The 11957-nt window shown below is 46.6% G+C and overlaps 1 protein-coding gene across 2 annotated transcripts in view; it reads right to left on the bottom strand.

Annotated features, from left to right (window-relative positions):
- Positions 1 to 2414: 2414 nt before the first annotated feature.
- SLC46A3 (solute carrier family 46 member 3) overlaps positions 2415 to 11957 on the bottom strand; it is a 30269-nt gene continuing 20726 nt past the window's right edge. For both annotated transcript variants that reach the window (XM_066583198.1, XM_066583207.1), the window contains exons 4-6: positions 8880 to 8963; positions 7951 to 8107; positions 2415 to 3968 (exon numbers count right to left, since the gene is read on the bottom strand). In XM_066583198.1, the coding sequence (XP_066439295.1) occupies positions 3887 to 3968; positions 7951 to 8107; positions 8880 to 8963 (323 nt within the window). In that variant the 3' untranslated portion in view covers positions 2415 to 3886. The remainder of the gene's footprint in view (positions 3969 to 7950; positions 8108 to 8879; positions 8964 to 11957) is intronic.

The raw sequence follows: 11957 nt of genomic DNA, 5'->3' as shown, positions 1-11957 counted from the left end.
CTATGCGGGAAACAAAATGCAGAATGTTCCATCTGGCTGCATGATCTCGCACTCAGCCCAATTGACTTCAATGAGGCCGGCAGCGTCGGCCCCATTGAAAGCGATGGGAGCACACCACGATCCTCTGCCGCGGCTTTGACAACCAAAGCGGGGGATTTCCTTCATTCCCGCAGTGATGCAAGGTTGTTTTAACCCTTTCCAATTCACTGTCTGACATCTGAAGACATGATTTAAGGCTGCACAGCTCTGATGTTGGAAGACGCCTATCGGGGTTCTCTTACTGTATATTACCAGCCTCTCTGCTGTCGGAGCCTATCCAACGTGTCACCTCATGCAGTACTGGCTTTAGCCAGCATGTAGCGCTGTTGTATAATGGCAGCAAAAGAGTAAGCCCCCTAGGAAAACCAGGATACAAATTGGATTGGAAAGGGTTAAAATTGAAACGCCACGCATCTACAGGTATTTCACATGGGGACAAGTGCGATATGAGAGCTGGATTCACGGCCCGCTATCACACTCGCCTGTGTGTGGCTAGCTTTAGAAATAATCCGTGAGCTACATCCATCTAGAGCAGCACAAATCTCTCACCTGTCCTGAAAGGTTGCTACAATGTATCAGCCAGCAGTGAAAGCTGTTCAGTAGAGATGATCGAGTGTACTCGGAAAAGCACTACTCGCTCGAGTAATGTGCTTTATCCGAGTATTGCTGTGCTCGGGTCTGAAGATTCGGGTGCCGCTGCGGCTGACAGGTGAGTCGCAGCGGGGAGCAGGGGAGAGCAGGCAGGAGAGAGGGAGAGAAAGATCTTACCTCCGTTCCTCCCGGCTCTCCCCTGCAGCTCCCCGCTCCGTGCCGGCACCCGAATCTTCAGGGACGAGCACAGCGATACTCGGATAAAGCAAATTACTCGAGCGAGTAGTGCTTATCCGAGTACGCTCGCTCATCTCTACTGTTCAGCTCTCACAGTGTGTCATCTGGATGCAGCCGTAGCAAAGTCTTCTTATCTAGGAGGAATATGTCTGCAGGCAGGTTCAGACTCTGGATGTAAAGAATAAGGTTCCTATTCACTTAAAAGAAGTAAGTGAATTGAGACACAAAATACTGCATATATAGAAAAATGCACAGACAATTGATTAAAGGGGTATTCCAGCTGACATAATCGGTCATCAATGGTTGATTGGCAGGGCTCTGCTACATGAGACCCTGGATGATCAGCTGTTTGCTGGGCCTGCTGTCACCTTGTATAGAGCAGGAAGCAGGTAGCTCCATACATTGTGCAGTGGCCCAGCATGGTATTGCAGGCACTTCAATGTTTGTGTCTAATATATTATATACACACACATATATACATATACACATACACACACTTTTCCTGTCATGGGTGGTGGTAGAGATATGTTACATGGTCCTAGCAGGTCCCTTTTTACTAATTCTTTAAAAACTACCCTGAGTTTCACTAAGTGCATCTACACAGGATTATTGCAATCTTACACATATATTACAGCTAATTGTGGCAGTATATACAATAAAAGTAAGTGCCATTGGTCAACAGATATAAAACTTGTGTCTAGTCTATTACTTTTCCTTAGGGTGCATTCAGACAAACGTATAGCGGCCGGGTATTCACGCCGGCCAATATACTGCGTCTCTCTCTGCAGGGGGAGGAGGCTGGGGGAGGAGGCTGGAAGAGCCGGGAGCAGTGCTCTGAGCTCCCGCCCCCTCTGTGCCTCCTCTCCACCCCCTGCACTATTTTCAATGAGGAGAGGCGGGGCGGGGCGGGGCAGAGCTAATTCCCGAAACTTAGCCCCGTCCCACCTCCTCTCATTGCAAATAGTGCAGAGGGGTGGAGAGGGTGTGGGAGCTCAGAGCACTGCTCCCGGCTCTTCCAGCCTCCTCCCCCGGCAGACAGAGACGCCGTATATTGGCCGGCGTGAATACCCGGCCGATATACGGTAGTCTGAATGCGCGCTTAAAATGGGATTTCCCATTACAGACCTTTATCCTGTATCCACAAGATAGGGAATAAATCTCTGATAATTAGGACCTTGAGCAATCCTATAGAATGGCGCATCTTGAATGCCCCATGTGAATAGAGCAGTAGTGCACATGTAAGTAAATCAGACATTTATCCCCCTATCCTGTGGTTATGAATTAGATCTTAAAACTGAATATTAAGAACATATTAAAACAAAACATTAAAAGAAACCCCCAAAACAAATTGGTAAATGTAACACAAGTGCAAACCAAACCTGTTACTACTAGAGATGAGCGAATATACTCGTTTCGAGTAATTACTCGATCGAGCACCGCGATATTCGAGTACTTCCGTTCTCGGGTGAAAAGATTCGGGGGGCGGGGGGAGGCGTGGCGGAGAGGGGGGTGGCAGCGGGGAACAGGGGGGGAGCCCTCTCTCTCCCTCTCCCCCCCCCACTCCCCACTGCAACCCCCCACTCACCCACGGTGCCCCCCGAATCCTTTCGCCCGAGTACGGAAGTACTCGAAAATCGTGGCGCTCGGGCGAAAAAGGGGCGTGGCTGAGTAGGTTCGCTCATCTCTAGTTACTACTGTATTTTACTTCCCTTGCAAAAGCAAATTTGAGGAGGACTTAAATTAACTCCTTATTGTCATCTCCAAACTAGCAGTGTAAGCGGATTCACACCAGGCGCAAATTTAAAAAAATAGATCGCAGTGGACTGAAAAAAATCTGCAACACAGACATGGTTCAAATTTCCATGCAGATTTTTACCTGCAAGATATATATATTTTTTGCAACATTTTTTACATGTGTTGCAAATTTTGTATGCAAATTTTCATCGTAGACTTCAATGCTAATTGAAATTTTGCACCCAACTCCTCAAATACAATTTTGCGGCATATATGCACCATTAATTCTTGGTGATTTCTGCTGTGGAATTGCTGTTGCAGATTTTGTGGCATATTTGTACCCCACGTGTGAATCCACACTTGTAAGGATTGTGCTGGAATTTTACCCGTGAGATGGCTGATGTACTTTTATACTAAGGCCTCCCCCTAGGCACAATACATTTAAAGAGAACTTGTGGGGCTGAACATACTGAGTGACTCGATGATTTTCCTTGTATGAGCATCCATACATAGACAACTGTCAATCACGGAGTAGGACGGTCCACTAGACTCTTTAGCCCAGACTTATGAACACCCTTTCCCTAGTCCCTATTCACTGTAATGAGAGGTACAGAAACAGAGTTCGGCTCTACCCGTAGACTCCAGCCGGGAGGCCAGTGAACACAGCAGCCTTTTGCCATCTTGGATATGAAAAGCCAAGATGGGAACATCCCTTTAATCATTTTGGGGTCTGGATTATTTTGGGGGGCAGATCTGGGCTCTGGATTAATTTTAGAGATATCCCTATTGTGGTTCAAATTAGTTTCAAAGTCCAAGTAAGTTTAGGACTCTGGCTTCTAAATCATTTTGGGGTCTGGTGTGAATTAATTTTAGGGGTCTGGTTTTCCCACTAAGATCTTAATAACACTTGGTGTATACCACAATACACAATTCTACAAAATTTGCAAAACACTAAAAGATGACGTCCATACTGTTGGTTTTCAGCTCGGATCTTCACCTGACTGTAGGTAAGTGGATCTTTTCTAATACTATTTGAGTACCCCTGATCTATAGTGATTTGTGCCTCACAGATTCTGCTCACTAGCATCTCCTATAGTCCATATACATTACAATCACCATAGATCGTCAAGTCTTGGGTCATTTGCAGATACCACTGTACCATACTGAATGTGGGGAGGAGATAAAATGAACACAGTGTTATAATGAGCAGTCATACAATAATTCATACCACATTTCCTACAAAGGCAGAGATTCCTTTTTTTCCCTTAAGTGCCTGAGCGTCAAGTCAAGATTCCACTTCAGAACTGGATTCTTCATTAATTAGAAGCACATGGTCCCTTTCTTCATACCCAATGCACAGCAAAAGCCTAAAATAAGAGAAAGATGAACTTAGCTGTAGATTTTGTTGACACAGCCGACATAATGTCGACCCATGGTACGAGACGTAATGTCGGCCGGCGGGCCCTGGTACGAGACGTAATGTCGGCCGGCGGGCCCTGGTACGAGACGTAATGTCGGCCCGCGGGCCCTGGTACGAGACGTAATGTCGGCCCGCGGGCCCTGGTACGAGACGTAATGACGGCCCGCGGGCCCTGGTACGAGACGTAATGACGGCCCGCGGGCCCTGGTACGAGACGTAATGACGGCCCGCGGGCCCTGGTACGAGACGTAATGACGGCCCGCGGGCCCTGGTACGAGACGTAATGACGGCCCGCGGGCCCTGGTACGAGACGTAATGTCGGCCCGCGGGCCCTGGTACGAGACGTAATGTCGACCCATGGTATGAGACATAACGTAGACCCATAGGCCCCGGTATGAGACATAACGTAGACCCATAGGCCCCGGTATGAGACATAACGTAGACCCATAGGCCCCGGTATGAGACATAACGTAGACCCATAGGCCTCGGTATGAGACATAACGTAGACCCATAGGCCCCGGTATGAGACATAACGTAGACCCATAGGCCCCGGTATGAGACATAACGTAGACCCATAGGCCCCGGTATGAGACATAACGTAGACCCATAGGCCCCGGTATGAGACATAACGTAGACCCATAGGCCCCGGTATGAGACATAACGTAGACCCATAGGCCCCGGTATGAGACATAACGTAGACCCATAGGCCCCGGTATGAGACATAACGTAGACCCATAGGCCCCGGTATGAGACATAACGTAGACCCATAGGCCCCGGTATGAGACATAACGTAGACCCATAGGCCCCGGTATGAGACATAACGTAGACCCATAGGCCCCGGTATGAGACATAACGTAGACCCATAGGCCCCGGTATGAGACATAACGTAGACCCATAGGCCCCGGTATGAGACATAACGTAGACCCATAGGCCCCGGTATGAGACATAACGTAGACCCATAGGCCCCGGTATGAGACATAACGTAGACCCATAGGCCCCGGTATGAGACATAACGTAGACCCATAAGCCGCGGTATGAGACATAATGTAGACCCATAGGCCGCCGTCCACATTATGTCTTATATCAGGGCCTAATAGCAAGAAATGTGATAGGAAACAATGATTAATTACATGCTAAAAAAAAAAAAAAATTACTCTAAATCACAAAATGCTTTGATGACAACAATCTGATGGCCCCTGCCTGCCTGTTATTGTTTACCTTGCAGTGATGACATGCCACACATTCATGTGACCGCTGCATCTCATCACCAGCGTCAGTGGTGATGCATGCATGTACGGCAGGAGACCGCAGTGGTCAGTGATTGGCTGCAGGAGTCGCCTAAATGTCATCACTTTAGAAATGTAAACAAAAACTGTCAGGGACTACTGGAGTGTCGGCACGAGAGCAGGTTAACAGGTGAGGAAATGGTTTTTTTTTTTTGCTTCCTGCTACTGAACATAGATCTGTTGCAAGACTTTGGTATAGCACAGGAAGTATACTATTCTTGGATCAATTACATGGTTTATGCCCGACCAGCTCACTCTAATCGCTGCCCTGCATGTACGTCCATGATAAAACTACCAATGGAGTGCATACCATAGAGACCGTCTATGCAGAGAAGGCCCAGTGCTGGTTGGTCCAATACCATTCGCTATTGGGTGGCAAGAACTTGTGCATGACTCTCTACGAGGGGTACGGTGAAAGAGAAAAAAAAACATCATGTGCTTCTTTCCTGGGGGCAGTAAGGGGGCTGATTTAGACTTTGAGGCCCCGTCCTTTTTTGCATGGCATTCTTCACCTTTCGAAAGCCATGTGAAGGACGGCTGATATATAAAGGAATGTAACATAAAGCTCGTGCTCACTGTCCATCACCGGCCAATCCTGCTGATCAAACCGTATTACATTGTATTACCGCATTTTTCGCTCTATAAGACACACTTTTTTCCCTCCAAAGTGGGGGGGAAAAAGTCAGTGCGTCCTATAGAGCGAATGTGCAGCTGGCGTACAAAGCCAACACAGCAGGAGAGCAGAGCGGCCCTCCCAACAGCTGATTGGTGGGGGCGGGGGAGTAGCAGGGAGCTCAGCTGTTCTACGGGCGTCCGGTGGCTCCTGCTATGAAGCTCACAGTTAGTGTGATAATTATCGCTCCATAGCAGAGCCCAGAGCCCATAAAACAGCTGATTGGTGGGGGCGGGGGAGCAGCAGGGAGCTCAGCTGTTTTATGGGCCAGCGGCTTCTGCTATGAAGCCCACAAACAGTGTGATACCGTGTTTCCCCGAAAGTAAGACAGTGTCTTACTTTCTTTTTATCCCCAAAAGCCAGACTATGTCTTACTTTCGGGGTATGTCTTATAATAAAAAAAAATCATTACTCACCTCCCCCGGCGTTCTGTCGCGCTCCGGCAGGATGTCGCTCGCTCCCCGTCCCCGGCGCAGCATTGCTTTCTGAATGCGGGGCTTGAAATCCCCGCCTCCAGAAAGCTAATACACACGCCGTCAGCCAGTTACAGCCATTCAATGACAGCATTGAATGGCTGTGATTGGCTGAAGGCGCACGTGGCTTCAGCCAATCACACTATTCAATGACATCATTGAATGGGTGTGATTGGCTGAAGCCACGTGCGCCTTCAGCCAATCACAGCCATTCAATGATGTCATTGAATAGTGTGATTGGCTGAAGCCACGTGCGCCTTCAGCCAATCACAGCCATTCTGTAACTGGCTGACGGCGTGTGTATTAGCTTTCTGGAGGCGGGGATTTCAAGCCCCCGCATTCAGAAAGCAATGCTGCGCCGGGGACGAGGAGCGAGCGACATCCTGCCGGAGCGCGACAGAACGCCGGGGGAGGTGAGTAATGATTTTTTTTTTCTACGGTATGTCTTACTTTCGGGGTACGGCTTACATTGGCCGACCCCCCTGACACCCCCGATACGTCTTACAATCGGGGGTGTCTTACTATCGGGGAAACACGGTAAGGATCACTCCATAGCAGAGCCCAGGGCCCATAAAACAGCTGATTAGTAAGAGGAACTGCTGCCCCACCCTCTGACTTATCAATCAGCTGTAGTTAAAGACAGCTCTAACATCTGCAGGGGGAAGTGGAGAAAGAGCTGCCTGTATGTTGTATACATTTCTGCCTAGTTTGCTCTGATGTATACTCCATACATAACAATAATGAGAATTGCCATGTGGGTCTCCTGGAAAGTTGGGTGACAACTAGAGATGAGCGAGCATACTCGTTAAGGCGATTTACTCGAGAGAGCATCGCCTTTTTCAAGTACCTGCTGGCTCGTCCCTGAAGATTCGGGGGGGCCGCGGGGGTGAGTGGGGGGTTGCGAAGGGGATGGGGAGGGAGAGAGAGATCTCTCTCACTCTCCACCCCGCTTTCCCTCGCTGCCCCCCGCAGCCCCCCCCCCTGAATCTTCAGGGACGAGCCAGCAGGTACTTGAAAAAGGCGATGCTCTCTCGAGTAAATCGCCTTAACGAGTATGCTCGCTCATGTCTAGTGACAACTAATGGAATCCTCATTACATTGTCACCCAGCTCTTCCGGGATCCTGAATGCCAACTGCCGAGTTATGCAAGCATGTATAGCACATACATAACTAGTCAAACATGGCATTCAGGGCTCCTGAAAAACATTTACACTCAGCTTTCCTGGATCCCTAATGGCAGGTTGATCTGGTGGTATACACTTCATTCCGATACTGCTCTTTATTCCTAATGTAATACCTCCCTCACTGCCTGGTCTGAGGGAGTTCAAAATGATTTTTTCCCCATTTTCCTTCTCTAAAACCTAGGTGCGTCTTATAGAGCGAAAAATACGGTAACCTGTTCTATAATATTAAATCATTGAGAACTGCCCGACTCCCCGGGGAGATGTAACTTCAAAGAAAAGAGATGCCGCTATTCTACCGAAAAGACGCTCTTACCACACTGCGCCGAACGGGATCACGCTGAGGGCGGCCGCTAACAGGAAGCAAAATCCAGGAAACCAATGCACCGTAGCGCCGTAGATGCTGTTAAACACGGCAAACGTCAGGTTTCCTATTAAACTCTCCAGGCAGGCAATGCAAGCGAACAGCGCTCCTGTAATACAGTAAGAGGTTTGTAGAAAGGCAACAATTAATATAGTGAAGACATTCAGAACCAAAAACGGGTGAACTGCATTATTTCTCTGACCCATAGATGCTGTAGGCTAACAAACAGGTAGGTTCTCTCTCTCTCCCGTAGGTATCACTCTCCCGTTGTGCCATTGTCCCCTGGATCGGCTAGTTCTTAGGCTGCTGCACTTCTCTGATGAACAATGGTGCTGCAACGGTAGTCTAAGTCACTGCCCACCACTCTGATTGGCCAGCTCTACTCACATGAGAAGCCCCGGCCAATCAGAGTAGTGTGGAATGCCTGGGACTCTGCATTGCTTAGTATTGGAAGACTAAATACGGGCCATAGGAACCAGCAGATCTGGGGGGACAACAGCACAAAGAGAGAACATCAAGTCATAAAACTTCACCTTCCAACTCAGGGACAATTTTCGGGTTGCTCTACAGATCCAATCTATAAGACCTTATGGGTTTCTTCCTTTTGGAGGAGCCTCTAGTTTGGCTGGTATAAGATTGCCTCCAAAAAGAAGAAAGCTATCTCATTAACATTCTCTTTTTCCATGAAGCACTGCCCGTATGTAGGTTTTCATACACCGGATGGATCTCCTCAATGAGAATGGTCCCCCTCCTGCCCAGCTGGATATTACCATCATTGGTGGATTAAGGTAGCATGCTAGTATTATGTGAAGGGTTCTAGGATAATTAACCATTAATGCTCGGCCCGTATCTCCAGCCATTCTTGGACTTTCTCTTTTTACCTTGCTCACTTTCCAAAACCACTTTGGACATCATTGACCTCAGGATAGGAAGGGGCATTGCCGAGAACATCAGCGGAAGTCTTACTGTAAGAGATAAAGAGACCATCAAGTCTTAGATGGTAGTTTTACCAAAAGGAAAAGTCAGCTCTTGTGTTACGTGATACAATAGTTGCGGTTTGTGCGCAAACAACGGTTTTTACACTTACTATTCAGTGCTATATATGCAGATCCTTGAAAAAGCGCTAATTACTATAATCGTATCTTCTGCTTCATGAGGGACAAAAACAGATACAAAAAGCTAAAAGTCGCTTTGGATAATACTGCGGTGTAAGGGGTTGTTTATTCATGGCAAAGAAGTAGGCTTTCGAATTTTTGTTAGAAATTTTCAAAATTGGCATTTATAGTTTTTTTTGTGCATTTTTTTGAGGCTTGTAAAAAAAAAAAAAAATGGCATACATTTTATGATTTTTTTAGTGCAAAACCACATGCCTGTATGCGCAATTATGGAGCATAAGTACGGATGAAGGTTTGGGTTTTTTTTCTGGACTTTTCAAACTTTGCAGTAGCGTGCGCAAGTTTGAAGAAAAAAAAAACGGTGGTAAGATAGGTCCTGCCCATAGTATTAACTACATGCAGGAAAGATAGGGCAAGTCCTACATTTTCTCGCCCGAACTATTAACTCTTTCCAATCCACTGTCTGACGTCTTCAAACATTCTGATTGAAGCCTGTGCAGCTCTGATGTTGGAAGATGTCCAGCAGGGTATTCCTACTGTATATTACTGGCCGCTCTGTTGTCAGGGGGCCTCTCCGGCATATCCCATACCGCAGTACTGGCTCTAGCCAGCAGATGGCGCCATGGCTCTAGCCAGCAATGGCAGAAAGAGAGAGCCCTCTAGGAATCCCTGAATCCAAAATTGGATTGCAAAGGGTTAACAAGCGAGAATAAAGCTAATGAAAACAAAAAAAGTTTCATATTTCCTACTGACCAGCACCTAACATCTGGCTGCAAAAAAAAAACAGCCATACCGTCAATAAAATGAGGCGCTTTCATGCAGAATACTAGGTGTAAAGGCTTTTTAAAACTGGTATTACACGCAGGAACTTTATTTTTAAATGCCATGTTTTAGCGGTTTTTAATGTTGATATGTTTTACGCCATTTATGTAGCAAAAACAAGGCAGCCAGGTGTGAACTGTAGGTCCATAGAGGATTGGGAGGCGCACGAGAATCTTTTCGCTCATCCCTGTGTCGTGGGGTTTTCTCTATCACAGCACGCTTTCGTTATGCCGGGTTTTCTGCCGTTTTTGCAAAGGCTCCTCTAGAGCAGAAAAGCCAATGAAAAAGTTGTGTTTTTTTTTTTTAAATGACCGTTTTTCAGGAAGGAGAAGTAGAAGTCCTTCTTTATATTTCCCATTCCTTTTGGTTTCACTTCTGTCTTTCTATAAAAAACACTGCACCAAAAACGGCTGTTTTTTTAAGTTAACCCTGTGTGTGAAACCACCTAAAGGGACGCCCGCACACAACGTTATTTTCACAACAGAAAACCTGCACGTGTACATTTGTCATCTGAAGTGGTGAAAGCCACAAATTTGAAATCCGAACTGCAGTTCAATTTACGCTTCATTTTATTTATCTTATATACAAAACACAAAATCTGGTTGTTTGTGTCGTCTACAAATCAAAGGTTCTGGTCCGATTTGAGCGACATTTAGCATGAGCGTTCTTCAGCACCAGGCGACGAATACTGGCAGAATTAAAAAAATTGAAAACTAACCAACTTCCCCTGTAATTTGAGTTGCCAGTAGCAACCAATTACAGCTCTGCTTTCATTTCTTATACTGCTGAGGTAAAATGAAAGCTGCTCTGTGATTGGTTGCTATCTCTTATGCTGCTAAGGTAAAATGAAAGCTGCTCTGCGATTGGTTGCTATTAGAGATGAGCGAGCATACACGCTAAGGACAATCGCTCGATCGAGATCTCCCCTCCGTTCCTCCCCGCTCTCCGCCGCCAGCCGCATTTTTTTCTTCCGAGCGGGCAGGTACTCGCTAAGGGCAATCTTTGATCGAGCAATTGCCCTTAGCGAGTATGCTCGCTCATCTCTAGTTGCTATATATTATACTGCTGAGGTAAAAATAAAAGCTGCGCTGTGATTGGTTGCTATGGGCAACACAGATTTTTTTTTTTGCCCAGCTACCATAAAAGTGCAATGCTGGGCGCATTTTTGTGGCCCCCTTTGTATATTCCAGGGCTGCTATTCATAAATTTGCCATGCAACGCAGGGTTTATCTACTAGTGTTTAAGAATTCACCATTGTGTTACAAAAAAAAAAAAAAAACACAAAAAGAAATATCACAATTTAGTCATATCCTTCCTAAGATCTCTGTGTGTAAAACCACCCTGGGAGCGATGGCTCAGGTCTGGTTTCGCTGTGGCTTCTGCAAGTCCATTTTCACAAAAAGCACAAAACTGCCAGTTCAATGCAATGTGTGAGCCCGCGGTCAGGATACATTCACACGAGCGCGAATCTCCCGTGAGTTTAGGGAGTTGCGAGAAGCGCGAATATTAGCTCAATTCTTTTGAGTCATACACATCAGCCATGTTTCCCCTCACAGAGATGCTGCGGGGTAAAAAAATAAAAAAAAGTTGTGCATGTCCTATTTTTTTTGTCTCTCAAAACGCATCGGCCATTGTTTTCAATAGGACCTTAAGGACATCGCATGCGAGTGTGATGCCATGTTTCACATTGAAATCAATGCGATCCTTTATCACGCATGGAACACATGTGTGAGGATCGGAATTTCACAGAAGTGATCTGGGGCGCTTTTGCCTCTAAAAAAAAAAAAAAAAAAAAAAGCCTTGCATCCGCAGGTAAAACGCACATTGACAAGCGTGATATTGGACCGCGTTTCTCAGGCCGATATCGCGCTCGCCCGTATAAATGGAGCCTCAGGCCACTTTCAAACTCCGTATATGGTCTGTGGTCTACAGACTATAATATGGAGCCGGTGTAAGTCTTTGGATCTACTAACATGGACGGATTTTTCATGGCGAACTGTTAAATCTTAGTATAACCTATTT

The sequence above is a fragment of the Eleutherodactylus coqui genome, chromosome 1 (assembly GCF_035609145.1).
Source record: "Eleutherodactylus coqui strain aEleCoq1 chromosome 1, aEleCoq1.hap1, whole genome shotgun sequence".
Taxonomy (NCBI): Eukaryota; Metazoa; Chordata; class Amphibia; order Anura; family Eleutherodactylidae; genus Eleutherodactylus; species Eleutherodactylus coqui.
The sequence above is the reverse complement of the archived record's forward strand: the minus strand, read 5'-3'. Positions and strand labels throughout refer to the sequence as shown.